The sequence below is a fragment of the Ambystoma mexicanum genome, chromosome 5q, assembly GCF_040938575.1.
Source record: "Ambystoma mexicanum isolate Mex_15411 chromosome 5q, UKY_AmexF1_1, whole genome shotgun sequence".
Lineage (NCBI taxonomy): Eukaryota > Metazoa > Chordata > Amphibia > Caudata > Ambystomatidae > Ambystoma > Ambystoma mexicanum.
In genome coordinates this window covers 700249497-700266958 of record NC_090933.1, presented here as the reverse complement: position 1 = coordinate 700266958, position 17462 = coordinate 700249497, and the positions used below count along the sequence as shown (strand labels likewise).

Genomic DNA, 17462 nt, shown 5'->3' with positions numbered 1-17462 from the left:
GCTCCAAACTCCTGACCTTCAGAGAGTTGGGAGGTGGATGAGCGGATTGCTCGAGACGGAAGATGTTTTGGAAGAGAAAGTTGGAGTAGTGCGGTCCCAGGCCCCAGAAAGCCTTGTGCACAATGCAGAGGAACTTGAAGTTGATCCTTGCAGCAAAGTGGAGCCAGTGAAGAGATTTCAGAGCTGGAGGGATACAATCCCTGGGCTTGAGGCCATGGACAAGTCTTGTTGCCCTGTTCTGGAAAAGTTGTAAAGATCGAAAAGTAGAGGCAGAAAGATTTAGAAAGAGGCTGTTGCAATAGTCCAGCCTAGAGAGGACCAGAGCTCTGGAGACAGTGAGCTTCTGAGGGAAAATGAGAAAAGGAAGAATAGCTCTGAGGAGGTGCAGTTGATACATTGACTTCTTACAGACGCCAGAGATGTGATGAGACAGGGAGAGGGAGGAGTCGAAGATGACACTAAGGTTCTTAGCCTCACAGGAAAGGGCAGGAAGAGGGCCCAGAGTGGGCAGCCAGAGAGAGAGAGGAAATGAGGGAGTGGTTGTCCCAATGAGGAGGATCTCAGTCTTACTGGCATTAAGGAAGAGATCATTGGCGGCACACCATTCTTGAATTGCGGCCAGTCTGGTATGAGAGAAGAAGCAGAGCTGGCTGAGGGGAGCCAGAAAGAGAGCTGAGTGTCATCCGCATAACATTCAAAATCGGAGCTGAAACTACCGTTGCTCTGGGCGACAGGTGCCAGGTAGTGGTTGAAGGGCCAGGGAGATAGGTTAGTCCCCTGGGGAACACCAGAGAGAGGGATAGAAGAGAGGAAACGCCCCAGTTGGATCTGAGAGGGTCGGTCAGTGAGAAAAGAGTTTGACCAGGCCATGGCTTGATCAGTAATACCAAGGTTGTCCCAGAGACGATTGAGCAGGTTTGCATGGTTGACCTTGTCAAAAGCAGAGGATAGCTCAAGGAGCATGCACAGTATGAGGTTTCCATGCTCCAGACACAATATGTTCTGCATCCATTATTTATTTAATTAAAAAGAGCCAGCCAATCCCATCATATTGAAGTGCCTTGAGGTATGTATATATGCCCCGTAGAACCCTCTAAGCAGGGGAGGCACTGCATCTTGACTATGTAAGTACATTTGCAGTTAAGAATCTAATGCGGATGTTACACCAACATGTAAACTCTGCAAAATAAACCAAAGCAGATAAGAGCAAAGCAGATTCTTGCACCCACCACCTAGTTCAAACCTTAATTCAGAAGAGCAGGATTTACCATCCCATAAAACATAATTAGTAATATAGCCTTATATATCCAGGTGGGCACCATCGCTGGATAATAACCGAACCACAGGTTCTGGCCAGAGGTGAAGTCAAGGACAACTGACTGTGGAATGTGTCATTATCCCAAATTGATAATAACCCCTCCCCAAGATCTATAAGGCTGTTCGCACATGGTGAATTGTAAAAGCAATAACGTTTTTGGAGTTGTGGTAATAAAGTAAAATATATTTCTTTGATAGTAAGGTACACAAAACATATTAGTAAATTAATGTGGTTTTGATTTGTAATGCTTAAAATGTGTACCGTTATAAAGACAACCTACTTTTTTAATTGTAAACTTGGCTGGTCTGGGTCAGTTTTAGCAGTATTCCATGACTTGGCTTTCACTTTGGTGTGTTCAATTAGGTTGGAGTGTTGAAAGAAAGTTTTCTAGGAAATTGCACCCCCGTTTCTTGAATGCCGAGAAACGTGCTCCAAGATTTCCCGGGCTGCTTCAGAGGTTCGAATGTGTATGTACCTGTAGCTATGGACCACATTAACCAACATTTTTATATGCTGGGAGGTGGTCAAGAATGGCTTACATGAGTTAATAGCTACTAAGAGATGTACTGCCGCTAGACACTGGTAAGCGATTTAATTCACAATGATTCTGAATGTATGGACCACAGATCGACGAGACGCTGGGTGAACCCACTGGGATTCGAACCTGTGATCTATATGAACCCGCTCACACACTCCAAAACTGGAAAACAAACCCTACGTTTAATGGCTATAGTCTGGGGTAGTAGCTTGCTCGTTTAATGAAAAGGTTGCTAAATAACCTAAATCCAAAAATTTAATTCGTCACCTGGATACTTGTCAATGCTTCACTCTGCTAGGATCTCTAGCTAGTCCAGCGGTAGTGGCCGTCAAATGCCCACCTAGCTGGAGTCTTGGATGCCATGTCTCAAGGAGGCACATAGTGGAAGGTCCCGAGGATGACGGGCCAAGTTCAATTGAATGGGGCTGAGAGGTGCCAGTGTGAATATAAGCAGGTGGTCTTCTTGAAAAGGATAATCTTTAGGCTGTTCTTGAATAATGGAAATGTTCAGCAGGACAGTCGTGGGGGCAGGGGGAGGAGTTTGCAGAATCAAAGGGTTCACAGCTAAAACTTGGCTTCATGGGTCTACTGTTGGAACAGTTCAACCTGGTCAAAGTATGAGGCTGCCATAGCTCACTTCAAATCAATTTGCGATTACTCTGGGAGTGGGGAGAGTAAGGAGATGTATGACCCATTGTTAAGTTTATATATCCAATAAGGAAAACATATTTGGTAATGATGCAAGAAGGGTTTGCATTTCATGTAAATGCTGGGTGTAATCATTCATAATGTGCCTGCCTTTAAAAAGGTGCACCCTCTGGTGGATGCTTTGAAAGGGAGGAGGTGGTGTACAAAGGTCAAATGCGCTGCAATATTCCTACCCTGTAGAAGTGGAAGGAAGCTGCAGTTTATAAATACAGTTGCTTCACAGAAACATGGGTTTTGCTCCACATACTCTGGTGCCAATGTACAATGTCCCTGGGCAGAGCATCTGAAGTGCAACTTGCATCAAGTGCACACATTTCCCTGCAAGCAAGTCTTGGATTCAGTCCCAGAATTTGCATGAAAGTTCCTGGGGCAAAGGATCCAAAGTCAGCCCTTGCATTCATACCTCAGTATTAGGGGATTATGGAATAATCCCCAACGAGTGAGAAGTTGAGGTCAGCCCCCTATTCACGTCGGGTCAGTTTGTACATTTGCAATGTCAGGCCTCAAAAGGCCGCCCACTTCAAAAGATATTTTCCATTTTCCACCTCGGTCTCAAAGATTAAAATGTAAAAAGTGAACAAAAGAGTTTGACAAGCCTGAGCATTTCTATTTGGGTTCAGAAATAGAGCCAGTTGTCAGAAAAGACAGCAGGCAGCATTGGGCTTTCCTGTGCATCTGGCTTCCAACACAGGGCGTGTTATATGAACATCACGAATGCCACAGTTGAAAGTTCATCGAGTTGTGAATCGGGCCCCATTTTGATCTGTAGCATTTACTCCTAGAACACACTAACTGACCTCATTGTGCAGGGCATCATATCCACAATAGTGTCTCTGGCCATGTAAAGAATGGGTCTGCTCAACTTGTGTGTGCGTACAACAGACTTAGACACAATTTGTTTTTGTATGTGACGGTCTACATCTTAAATATGAACATGCCAGGATCATGCCGCAGACGTCAACGTTGTGTACCACCCATGCAAGTTGAACACATAATAAACACAGATACTTACAATTCCAGAACGGTGCTGTTTGCCAGTGGTTGTTGTCATGAGTGAAGCAGGTCAGTCCAGGAAGGCTGCATTCATCCCCCTTTTTCTGACGCTTCTTCTCTTTTCGTTCTTTCTTTTTCCTTCTGCTTTCTTTGAATAACTTAAGTTTGCTGTCCACGTCTTGTGTTTCCCTGTAAATGTAAGTATAAAAAATAAGGTGCGTTATCCAATATAAGCAGGTTGAAAATACAACAATTTAATTTTAAATCTTGTTAACCAGATCGGACATTTTTAATGTTTGAATTGATTGAAAAAAATATATATATCAATGCACATCCCAGGCAGCCTTACCACCACTACTGCCCTCAGAGTAAACATGCAATGTTATAAGTACTGATTAAACATTTTGGTGATGCACCTCTGCACCAAGGGGCTCTTGCAGTCAAGCATTATAAAAAAGCAAAAAGCTGCCGGGACATTACTGAGAATTGGAAGGCACAGAACCCTTCACGCTCCATAAAGTATGACATATATACAGGTCCTAAAGGCAAAAAAGGCAATTTTATTTTAAGATGCACATATGAGCATATACACATTTGGAGCATGACAGGACTGATGTTGACATGGCAGATGTTAACCCGCACTGGTCTTCTTACCGTAGTTAACATCTAAACAGAGAATATATAGGCTGTGGATAGACTTTCTACTCAAGAAGCATCATACAGTGCTTTTGCCAATTTGTATCGACCACAAAATTAAACACACCCTGTTCTGAGGGCCTATGGTCAACATGCAAGACTGGTAATTGTGAGACCACTATTTGCAGCGAGTTCACAAAACAGGTAACACAAGGAATGGACAAAACAGGTAACAAGGCATGGTGTTTAATTGACCTTAATAAAGTCAAGAAAAGATTGGAAAAAAAATACTTATATAGATTAGGGGTGTAGGTTTTGGTCAAACTAGGGAGTGTCAAGATTTTCATTGTAGCCGGGACACTATTCTCCCTCAGGATCACTACTCTTAACACTCCCGGGGATATAGTGTGCCACCACTTTTTTCTTAGATACATCAAAGCACAGACACAAGATTATAGTTCCTAGATGCTTCTCCCACAGGTGCCCAGTTACAGGGATGTGGTACATAGCAATTTCTTTGTTTACACAACAAAATCAAAAGGATATGGTGTCTAGTCACTTTCTCAACATTGCCCAGCTCGCTTCTCTACCCCATGACCCTCCCAGTTATCAAGTGCCCAGATCACTGTGTGTAATAGTATCCAGGAGGACAGTACCTGTCCCACTTCTTGTGGTTTGAAAGATGTAGTGTTCAGTCTTCTGAAAAGGGGACAGTTTACCTCACCCTCTCTGTAAGGGGTATGTTAGGTAAGATTTTCATAGTAATGATAAATCTTCCTGACCTGTATCAACTTCAGATCTTTTGGATTTTACTGAAGGATCATTTTTCCTTATACCTCTGAGTGGGAACCTTTTCCCACACTCACAGAATCTTTTACTCTTTTTAGGGGTGTAATTTTTAAGACTCTCCATAGTGCCTTTTAAAGGTTATCCTCTTTGACACATTTTTGTCAATAAGTGCCTGTTGCTGGGTTGCCCAAGTGGCCCCCTTTTAACTGTCTCTGGTTAACCTTGAGAGAACTACAGTTCCCAAGGGTAGAAAGGATCTTTGGATCCCTCTTTCATTTTATTTGGCGAGACCAGCATACCACACCTTATGTGGCGTGCTGGGAGATACATTGCATCTCCTTACACACTAAAACTAACAATTCAGTTACAGGGACAAGCTTACCTTTAATGGCTGGTGGCAGTGATACCTTTTATTAATTTGTTGCACCTTTACAGCGGGCTGTGTGCACAACCCCGGTTAAGGCACCCATGGGTGATCATTTTACTGAAATGGCCCGGTCTTGTTTTTCCACCTTTTAGTGTTCCTTGTCCTTTCTTGTTCCTTCTCCTGACATCCAGGGTGGGAAATTTCTTTGTGTAATTTATTTTATCTTCGGGGGGAGTACCGTGGACTGTTGCCCAGGCTCCAGAGTGTCTGTGAAGGCAGGAAGCGAGGAAGGAGTCCAGAACTCTGCAAACCTTTGTCTTCCAGCCTGAGTGCGAGATTCCAGCTCAAAATGGAAGGCTGGCTATCCTGAAACAATTGCTATCCCTCCCAAGTTTCAATGTTGCAAGGCTGTTTGATTGGCTGGGTTCGTGCATAAAAGTCTGAACCTGGAAGCTGAAGAGACTACTGGAACCAAAACAAAGAGGATGGTGAAGGAAAAGCGGCTGAGACAGAATGGTGACCCTCCTGTGCATTACCACAGCTGATTTGACAGCCTGCAAGTAATAATGTCTAAAAGTTACAAAGGTATTTTCACTGCCACCAGCCATTCAAGTTAACTTGTAATTTTAACCAAAATCTTACCAGCTAAGTGGGAAAGGGGATACCGCGTATCTCCCTAGCACTCCACAGAAGGTGGGGTGTGCTGGCTCACTATATAAAATGTAATGGGGAAGGCAATCCCGCTTAACTCCTTAGGAACAGTAGTTCACCCAAGTACATTAGAGAGAAATTAAAAACAGAACCCCAAAGGCAACCATTACCACTGCTTTGAAATGCTTTTTACTGCCATAGTACATTACAATCAGCCCAAATGTTGTAGGAAACTATCACTCCAATCGCACACTATGTAGAGACATAAAAAAGTATCATTAAATATTAGGGTTCCTGATAAGCTTTGAGCATCCAGGGATTGTGTAGATAAACAGAAAATCATCAAGGCTATATTTAGTCACACTCCCCTCTTCTGTGAGTTTGTTTGTAGCCAGTACTATGCAGACTATTTATTTTTTCGTAAAATAGCTGGTATATTATTTCGGTACTAGCCAATCTTGTATACATCTCTCTTTTCGGGGAACACATTTCTAAACAGTTCATTTATACACATTCATTTGGCCAGACAGAAAAGTCCTTCAACATAATATTTTACACAATAAAAACACATCATTTGTCTTAGACACAAAATCAGGACACTGTTGCATTACAGTGTCTTATTTCCAGTTAATTTCTTTAGTAGTATAGGGCCTGTCCTAGTTAAAGCAGTGCTGGTGGTTGCTGTGTAGGAAGGTCGACACAGTGTGTTTCGGCCGTCTCGTCACCAACTGTGGTGTATTAGGTAAGTGGCCTTCATCATGATGATAACATCATTCTCAAGTACACAAACATGTGTGTAATGTGTCTTATTCAGTGGTGGCCTGTCACATCTTTTTGCGGGTAGGAATCCCTACTATTGGGCGGAGTCCAAAAATGGAAGCACAATGCCTCACCAATCTTGGGAAGGAAGTCTGCAGCCACAAGTTATACTAGTCGTGGGGATCCGGTGCACATCCCTGGATTGGTAGTGGGGATAGTTTGTGCCGCTCTGCAGTCCTGTTCAGAAGTTACAGGTTGCTAGGCCTAGCAGACCTTACACAACTAAGGAAATTAACTGGAAATAAGACACTAATTCACCAGTGTCCTGATTCTGGGTCTAAGAAAAATGATGTGTTGTTTTTATTGTATAAAATATTATGTACAAGGCCTTTTCTGAATGAATGTGTATAAATGAACTGTTTAGAAATGTGTTCCCTGAAAAGAGATGTATACAAGATTGGCTAGTACCAAAATAATAAAACGGATATTTTTTTTACGCAAAACTAAATAGCCTGCATAGTACTGGCTACAAAAACTCACAGAAGAGGAGACATAAAAAAGGTCACTGATAAAAAAAAGAAGAGAGCAAAAGACTAGCTCAGAGGGGAACAAGATTCCCCCTCACCTAGGGACAAGGACAAATAAATAATCACCGGGTCCAAGCAAAAGGCTCTGGGTTTCACACAGGTCAGGAAGGTTTATCATAATTATGATAATCTTACCTAACAGAAAGTGAACCACATTTCTGTGACAGACAAAACGCAGGTACAGCATCATTTTTTGATGTAAAAGAAGCTATGTGGAGCCTGTGTTGTCAGAGTTCAGCAAGTAAATGAAGTGGAACACCAATAGTAATTGTTAACAGGGAAGTTTCAGCCAGGTTAGGAAAAAAGGGGTTCTATGTCTTGCAATGGCTCTTGTTGGATACACAAGGTCAAACATTTTGTCAGTCCAAAATATTGGCCCCAAACACCTATCAGAGTTTTTATCAATTTGATTATTTGGGAGGGTTGTGGAAGAGTGGGATGATGTTGGAACAAGTCGTGCAGCGGTGCAAGGGTATGGGATTCATGCCGATTGTGAGCTACAGAAACAAAATAAATGGAAAGCACAGCACTAAAAAACAACACTCACTTGAATGGGTGCATGTGGTTCCTTGATTTTTGCTTTGTTTTCACACCTTTCACTTTCTTGTAATAACTGCAAGAAACAAAATACATTACAAACTGCAGAACTTTGTCATGTTCTGTAGTTGATATTTTAAATAATGTGACTTCAATCACAAGAAACAGAAACATGTCTTATTGCAGAACCTTAAGTCCGATCGTTAAATGTATTTTCTGTAGTTAATATTTTTTATAATTTAACTTCAATTTCTAATTGATCACACTTAGATTTTAGTCCATTGGGTTTCCTTGCCTTTCCCAACACAAGTCAGCAGATTTACTGCACAGTAATTCCTCCGGCAGCAATTCCACCAAACATCCCCATGGGGTCCTGTGGACTGCAACAATTGGGAATTACCACCACGTGTAATGCTGTGGTAACTCCATGGGACAAAGGGGCATTAACAGTAATTGAGTTTTGCAGTATATCCCAGGTTTTACTGCTGGAATACCGCCAAACTCGTAATGAGGCCCCTGGTCTTTACTTTAAGATAGATGGCTTTACATCCCCACCAGAGGGCTGTGGAAAAAGCTCTATAACAACTATAAAATAACTTCTTGGAATGCAATAGACATGTATATATTAAAAAACAATCCTATCCAAAGGTTTAATTTGGTGCATTGAGATAAAAAGGAACGGAGCAGGGCATAGGGATTTATCATATAGGGTGATTGATGCAGAGATCCCGAATTTAAAAGAAATGTACCCCTGCATAAATCTCTACAGTGATCATACCCTGCAATACAGGGAATAGGTACCCAACAAAGGAGTAGGTTAGTACCACTATTTTACATTCCCAAAGTAACAAAGAATTAGGAATGATAGGATGCATGTCGTTTACTGAAAGGTGGCCACAACCTTAAAAGGTTATTGTGTCAACAGGGTAGGGCCCCATTGCAGCAAAAGCGATATGGCTAGCACCAAGGGAACATGGCATGTACGGGCAGAAGAAAGACTAGGAGAGAAACTATGCAGGAGGTGGTGACTGGATAATCACCAATCTTAATATAAAACCTGCAATGCCCATTACACGTTACTGCAATGCCATACTAAGGGCCTCATTACACGGTAGGCGGTAAGGGTTTACCGGTAAAATACCGGTACCGGTAAATCCTTACCGCCTTACTACGAGGTCCCTTTGCGGGTTGGGGAATTTAATGCCTGCTCTTTGCAGGGGTTAAAAACCAACCCGCAAAAGGGACCCAGGGAGCTAATTACAGTGCCGTAATTAGCACCTTCCCCTTTCCCATTATGCCCTATGGGGCAAAAATGGGAACGGGGGAAGGGCAATGGTGGAAGGGGGAATTACCGCCCCGCCAACCTTGGAATGGGGCGGTAATTCCCCTTTCCACCAAGGCGGTGCCGGTATTTTACCGGCATGAACCATGGCGCTAACAGCGCCATGGTTCACCGCCTCCCGTGTAATGAGGCCCTAAGTGTTTGGCCGTAGGAGGGAAGATTCACCTCCAGCAAAACATTGGAGATAAATCTTTCTCCTTGCCTCCAAAAATCTGTGGATTTACTATGCAGTAATTTCACCAGTGGTAAACCTGCCACAAATCCCCACTGAGTCCTATGAACTCCACAAATGGGGGAATTACCACCACTTGTACTGACGTGGTAACTCCATGGGACCAAGTAGCAGTAACGCTATTTGGTGACAATTCAGCAGTTTTACTGATGAATTACCACCAAACTTGGAATGAGCCGATATGTGTTTGCCTGTAGTATTTTAACCACCCCTGGCAATTCTCACAAGTGGTATCACTTTTAACAGTTCATAGTTAAATACCTACAGTGCAACTGCCTATTGACAGTAATAATCTCAGCATAGTAATTTACCACTAGCATGTTTGTCTAACAGGCACCCTAGCGTGTAGCCACATAACTTATTGATGACTCATCTGAGCTGGCAACTGAAACTAAATCATTAACTCAGGCTGAGGTATTTTTACAACCAAAGCATTTACAACAAAAACCTTAAGCCCTCCCGAGGGCACAAGTAGTCACATTTTGCCGTTTTAAATGTTACTCCTGCTCGGAAATGGAATAGGTTGCTGCAGTAGCTGGAATTTTCAGCACCATGCATGCAGAGAATTTATTTATTGGGAAACTATGCACATAGTTTTACCAGTATAGGTGTAACAAACTGCACACACAATTCTAGCCCAGCAGCAGTCTTAGCAATGGCATGCATTCAAATCTGGAGGGGGACTGGCACAACCAATGACACATGGCGAAGGCTCCAGGATGCATTTACATGTAGGGATAACGTTATCCATGAAACCACAACAAACATTTAAGCAATAGGTAGGAAAGGAACCATGTTCTTCAAACATGTTTACAGCATAACATGAAGACTTAAATAATACATTTACTTTGGGTACCAAATTACACCTCGTCAAACGGCACAATTGGAGCCCCATTAGCCTACATCAGATACTTTCCACGTTGTTTGAACAAGTTGATAAGTTAAGATGAAGCACATACCCTGATTTGCTGCAGTCACATTCATCGGGTTTTCTCCTTTTGAGATGTCCTCTTACTTCTCTCAAGTTCTTTATTTTGTCCTGAAGTGCTTCAATCTGCGTTCAAGTTGGTGGTAAAAGTCAGTTTAGGTGCTCTAGAATCACTGGCATAGGTTAGATTAACATATATTTAGCTAACCTCTTTATCAATGTATGCTTTATGGTCCTTCCAGGCTCTGGATGACTGGTAAAGTTCCCGCTCGCAATGCACGGTGTCATTTGTAAGGATATAGCACCTAAAAAAAAGGTTGAGAATTGCGAACATCACATCAAGTACCAAAAGCGCACTGCAACACTGAACTAGGTCTGTCAGAAGTGTAATACAAAGGCAATGTAACTAGAGCTATAGCAGTACATTTCCAGTTACTAATTGGCCACTATTCATATGATATATGGTGATATGATAATGGCATTTATAACGTGCCTATAAACACGAGTTTCAAGGCGCGACGAGGAAAGGGAGGCGGAACAGAGGGAAGACAGAGACAACGATCTTATAAGGCCAGGTGACATTGAGATCGCACAAGTGCAGGGGTGGGGCGGGGTGCAGGGGAAAGGGAGAGGGAGAGGGGGCAGTGCAGTACATAGGATAACAGTAAATTAAACGAAGACAATAATAAAAAGTGAGCCCAGCTGGTGGCAGGTGCAGGTGGTGGCAAGTGCAAGGGTAAATGAAGACATCAGGTGTCAAGTGCTGGTAGGGGGCTGTATGGATACAGAAACAGTCCCTAAGTGCAAGGGTTGCCAGGGGATAGTGCAGATGTAAAACTGTCTAGGAGGGGACCGAGATCAGAGGATAGCCAGGTAACCAGTGCAGTTTTGGATTCAGCCAGGAGATCAGCAGGGGAGAGGAGGAGAGAAGGCGGAAGCAAAGAGGAAGGTCTTGGAGTGCTTGCGGAACCAGAGATGGTTCTCCTCAAGTTTCAGAGAGGCAGGGAGGCTGTTCCAGATGGAGACCCCAGCAGAAGAAAGATATACCATCAACTCGTTGCTTCAAGAAGCGACTGACCTTGAGGGATTTGGAGGCGGATGAGTGAAGAGTTCGAGAAGGAAGATATTTAGGAAGAGAGAGTTGAAGGTGTAAAGACCGGTAGGGGGTGTCTGTACCTCCGCTCTCTATATGGTAGAGGAGAGGCACAGAGGACCCCAGCCAAGATTCTCTATTATTGGCAACGTAGTCAAGCAATCAAGGCCTAGCTTCTCAGGAGGTGATGCAGGCTGGTTCTTAAGTACAGTGTAGTCCCCGAACCGCCACAAAGGAATGTCCACACACTGTATTACTGAAAACACAGTCTTTATATAATTAATATTCAAAGGTATGTACACGATCACAATAACGCACTTTGTACTCAGAAGTCAATAATGATAAATATATACAATTCTAAAGTGGTACCACCAATGTTATCAAATCTCATTAAAGTGCATCAACTGTACGGTTAAAATGTCACACAGACCAATAACGAGGGAACCAGCAATAGAGATAGGCAGGAACGTAAGATGGTTGAAACAATAGGCAGAATGCTGACCCCTACCACTAGGCACATTTCTGTGTGGAGATCCCCCCACCTGGGCAACCTGTAAATAAAGATATATAGCACAAGCCCAGTCCATGTAATGTTCAATAGTCTTATCTCCTCCTATTAAGGTTTTACCCCCCCCCCCCCCAAATGTACCTGGTGGAGTAGAGTTCTCTGAAGAGGCATCGACCGATCCTTCTTGAGTGACTCCTTTTAAAGCAGGAGCCACGGATCGTCGAGAGGCGTTGAGGAACTCGGCGTTTGGTGTCGGGGAATTGACGGCCCTTCTTGAGTGACCTCCCTTTAAGGCAGGAGTCATGGGTCGAACGTCCGATGGAGAACAGGTTGAACTACGGCAGTGAAGTGGCAGCTTCGTTCCTAGCGGTGCTCGTCGACGACAGAGCGCTGGAGTCCTGCAAGGAAGAGGCGTGCGGGGCACCTCGGTGACGATAGTTCTGGACCGCAAAGAGATGAAGAACTGTGGTCCAGCAAGGGCGCCGAGTCGTCGGCGTCTCTGTGGTCTTTAAGTGGCGGGAAACCCACCGGCTGATGCTCCTCGGTGCGTCGACGGTCGGGCCTTCTCCAGCGGGATAAAGCGGGCGACGATGCAGACGAGAGCGTCCGATGATCAAAATGAAGTTCTTAGGCAAACGGGAGCACAGCGGCTCCGGTCGGCGATGGCAGTCGTCGATAGTGGCGGACAACAGTCTGAGTGCTTCTCTTTGAGATTCCGCGGCAGTCCCCGTCTCGGGTCGGCAGCATGTCGAAGGTCTGTCTACCAGGGAGCTTTGGCAACGATCAGCTGTGCACAATGGTCCCTCGGGAAGAGGGCACCTTACCAGTTCCTCTCTGGGTCAGTCCTTGGAGGCACAGCAGCTTTCAGATTGTGAAGGAGAGCAACAGCACTTCTTCTCGTCCAGCGGGGCTTCAAGGTCAGGCTTCAGTTACTCGTCGTAGTGGACTTCAGATTCTGAACACGATTCCTAGCAGTGAGAGGTCCCCAGATATACGGTTGATCTCCCATTCATTCCACTGGGTCACACTCAAGCATCCAATCACGACTAAGGGCATTCATGTCGGCAGGCAGCCAATCAGGCACAAGGGGTATTCAGGCCATTCACTTCTCTCCAGACACTCACAAGTTATGTGTATTGGGACAAGTACCGAGCCATTCAACACTCCAAGCTGCATTCATACCGGTTTCGGGCAGTGCTGTCTCAGTCATTGCGTCAACCACCAGATACTAGACATCCACAACACAGAATGCATATAGTCTGGCCGGGCCTTCACAACAACACCATATTTGACACTTCCATCCAACAGCCAGTCATGGGGAAGGGACAGAGTCAGGGCTTCCCAGGACTTTGGGAAAACAAGGTAATGGGTAATAGAAAGCAAGAGGCCGCAGGGGCCATCTTGTTTTCCATCAGGAATCAAATGATCCCAATGGCAGGGCCGGGGTATCCCCAAAATGGAGGATACTCCGCACACCTGTCAAATTCAGCATGGAGCTGCCACCAGCCCATACCCTGCTCTGCGGGCTACCCACAGGTGCCCAAAAACATACACTAGGGGCACAGGGTTGAACCCCCACCCATGGGTGCCATAAGGGTATCCCACGGGTCCGTTCACCAAACCAAAAGAGAGCTGCACCGCCAGGAGTCCCATATGAACTCCTGCGTGGAAAACACGACAGAACACACGATAAAAAGCAGTAAAGGACAAGGATACGGAGGCCCTGTCCCTCTGATGCATTTCCAGCAGCACAGAAGGTATTGAGGACCCAGGCCCCAGAAGGCATTGTGGACAATGCGAAGGGTTTTGAAGTTAATCCTCACCGCCACTGAGAGCGAGTTCAGAGATTTCAGTCCTGGAGAGATACAATCCCTGGGCTTGAGTCCAAGGACAAGTCTCGCAGTCCTGTTTTGGATGAGCTGCCTGCCTCTACTCTCCGCTTGCAAATTTAGGAAGAGGCTGTTACAGAAGCCCAGTCTAGAGAGAACCAGAGTTCTGGAGACAGTGAGCTTCTGGGGGAAGGAGAGGAAAGGAAGAATACCTCTGAAGAGGTGCAGCTGGTAGTGTGACTTCTTAGAGATGTCAGATGTAGGGGAGAAAGAAAATGTGGAGTAAAAATGACCTTGAGGTTTTTAGCCTCACAGGTGGGAGCAGGAAGAGGGCCAAGGGAGGCCGGCCAGACAGCGATAGGAAAGGAGGAACAGGTGTGCTGATGAGGGGGATCTTGGTCTTACTGGCAAGGATGGCCATTAGAGAAAGCTGAGACATTTAAACCTTTGAACCCTGACCAATCCTCTGCAAGACATTGCCGTCTGAACTCAAATACCATCTTACAGATTTTTGCCACAGGTTTCCCTTCCAGGTTTACCATGCTCTGTAGGCCAGGCGCCTGTAGGCGTAAATGGAATTCAGTATTCCCGGTTGTTAATTTTCCTCTCTGCCCCTTTGTCTACATAGAATATTAGACAAAAGCATGATCCTCAAGTTCACCTATCTCGCTTAGTGGTTAACGTGGCAGAACTGTGAAGGAAGCACTCTCGGGAACTGAGCAGACCAGTTAAAGGTTATCATGATTAATTTAGAATTTAGTAAGGGAATGTCGACAGTATATTACATAAAATATATTTTTATCTTTGATGATCAGGTAGTTAACTTTATAAAATTGGGATTGTTCAATGTGTGAGGATATATTCACAGGGAGTCCAAGGTCAACCAGAGCCACCTGGATGGAAGGCATTGTATCAACAGTAAGACCGACACAAGTGACCACACTTCAAGGGTGTTTATTGGACTCTCACAAGGGTGTGATAAAAGCCTATCTAAAGCTAAATCTATGGATGGGAGGAAACTATGACCATCAAATAATAATAATGCAGTCCTAGTGGAGACTTGTCAAAATAAAAGGGCGTATGCTAAAAAACAAATTGCCAATCCTTACCGCTAATTTACCAATTGTGTGGGGTAGTGTTCATGAAAAAGAAAGAATTGTTCACAAAATGATACGTCAGGATGTTTGGGCCGTTGGCCTCCCTTCCCCACGTTTTCAGCACGGGGCAAGGCGGTTTACACGAGCAAAGCATACACTGGCTTCTTGCGGCACGAGGATACAGTTCCGTTACCAGCATCAGGACCTTCTGTGTCCAAGTCTCTTTACTTCCTAAAAGTCTCTTGAGTCAAAGGGTCTGATATACAAACAAATAAGATACAAGAATGTATTTTCCCTTTCAAGTATTCAATTTGGGTGTTCACCCTGGATCCCCCTCAGCCAGGCTCAGATCCCTTTTAAAAACAAATGTTCAGCGTTGGATGCCCTCTTCCGGGCTCGGATCCCCTTATTACAATGTTCAGAGAATATTCTCTCGGGTGACTCACGGTTCACCCCGGATCGCCCTCTGCCAGGCTCTGATCACTTTCTTTTACCCAATTAATCTCCCTCAGCCAGGCTTGGACCAATTGCAGTATATTATAAATCAGACTTTTGAATGTGCACAGGGTTTAGCTTAACCCATTGCAGGACCACTTCGATCTCAAGATTCCCTTTTCTCACACTTAGCATCACTTGGATACCTAACACAGAATTTCGAATGCGCACCCATGTGGTGTCGGGCTACTCGGTCTACGGTATCTTTGCTCTGCCTCCCAAATTTCAGTGACTCCTTTGGTTTCCAATTATATTTGTGTCGCTTGTCACATAGGTCTCACACAGTGTTATCTCTCTATCTTCATACAATGTTGCCGCTTGCAACCTTGGATCAAAACGCCAGCTGGTTTGGTATAAGTCTCTCCGACTGACCGGCTGTGCAGTCTTTACTGGCGCTGCTTTGTTGTATTGCCAAGGACAGTACCATGGCGGCAATCGCTCCTCCCCGCCTTCGTTATCGACACAGGAGAGCCCCGGGTACCTTCGACACACTGTGCAGGTTTGATCAGCTGTCGTTCCTGGTCTTAGGTTTCTTACTTTCCAAGGTTCACAAAAGTAATGGTCTTTACGGTTCAAGGGTACTTCCCTCCATGCAACCCTCTCTGGTCTCGCTGTCTCTCCTCGTTTTAAACTGCCATCTTGGGACTGCCGTTTCCTTGTGTGTTTTGCCTCGCTACGAGTGTGCTTGTGTACTGCGCCTTTTATCTGTTTGGGGAAGTGTGATGGAAGTCAGGTGTGTGCAATGATCAGTAATTGCCCGACATCTGCCCATTGTTTTGGGACATGTCAGGTATACGGCCCTGGAGTTAGTCCATTGACACTCACAGTGAACTGTCTGTGAGAAAGTGTTTGTCGGGAAAGGGGGCGGTGGGGGAGGGGTTCCTAGGTATCCTACATGGTAGGATGGGGAAAAGGTGTCTGGTAGCAGATGACGCATGCCCAGTAGGTAGGTAGTGAAGATGGTGGCCCAGTGCAGCAGGTTATTCAAGCCTGAACTTGGTGTTCCACAGACCTTTTTTGAGCTCTCCTCAGTTTCAGAGACATTTGTAACAGTAGGCCTCTGCCTCTACTGGTTACTAGCGTTCAGTCATCCAGTGCCCCCCACACCTTTGTGCAGAGAGGAAGCAGAAAGGTCTTGGTGGCTTCTGATCCAGCTAGTTGCTCTGTAAGCGAAGGAAGGCACACTCATGGTTCCCACTGATTGATGAAGGCTTGAATCTTCAGATTCCATCAGCACTTCACATTCAAAGTGCGATTTTGGGCGGTCTGCCACAGCAGAGCCTCCACAAGGTGATCTTTGGGTAAAGGTTGATTCAGGACTCATTCCAGCGATTGACATAGGTTGAAGTGCATTGTCCCCTAACATATAGGAATGTTAATGTTAATTTTAAAGGATATTGGTACCGTGCACTATGACCACCGGAGTGGTCCCCTGGCGCTCTTACTGAATACTAAAAGCAGACTCAGCCTCCGAGTCACAATCTTGCATCCTTTCAAACCTTTGGCGGCCACCCAACCATTAGGGATCACAATGGTCACATTAACCCAGGCTTCTTACCTGGCAAAAACACATGATGTGGATTAAGCCTCACATCCTATTCATGTACACACCAGATGTGGTCTTGGCGTGCCTTGTCTGAGGCTTCCTGGGCTCAGAGTCGCATACACCATATATGGTAGTATCAGTTTTCTTTCACACTAAGGATGTCAAGTTTAGCTGTGGCAAAGCTGGATATTCTGGCACAGCGCTTTCAGTGCCAGCGATTGGCGCAGCCCCTAGGGCGGAGGTCCCTTTTATAAGCGCCCTCTAGGCCACGGCCAGCAGGGTGCAGGGAACTGCATGCGGAGTTACTTATGTGTGCTTAAATCTACTGTCAATCAAAGCACAGAAAAATGCAGTGGTTTGATTGACAGTATATTTAAGCAAACACTAGCCGTTCAGTACAATGAGCTGTCCTGCGAGTGAACACTCCATGCACAAATAGGTTGCTTTGTCCCGAAAACATAAAATGTGGGATACAGCAACCTATGTGTGCATGGAGCGTTCACTCAGTC

General features: G+C 44.9%; 1 protein-coding gene across 5 annotated transcripts in view; it reads right to left on the bottom strand.

Annotated features, from left to right (window-relative positions):
* Positions 1-17462, bottom strand: part of SULF1 (sulfatase 1) — a 323346-nt gene that overhangs the window by 23662 nt on the left and 282222 nt on the right. For all 5 annotated transcript variants that reach the window (XM_069621162.1, XM_069621159.1, XM_069621161.1 and 2 more), the window contains 4 exons: positions 10594-10690; positions 10417-10511; positions 7894-7959; positions 3577-3746 (listed from right to left, as the gene is read on the bottom strand). In XM_069621162.1, coding sequence (XP_069477263.1) covers positions 3577-3746; positions 7894-7959; positions 10417-10511; positions 10594-10690 — 428 coding nt within the window. The remainder of the gene's footprint in view (positions 1-3576; positions 3747-7893; positions 7960-10416; positions 10512-10593; positions 10691-17462) is intronic.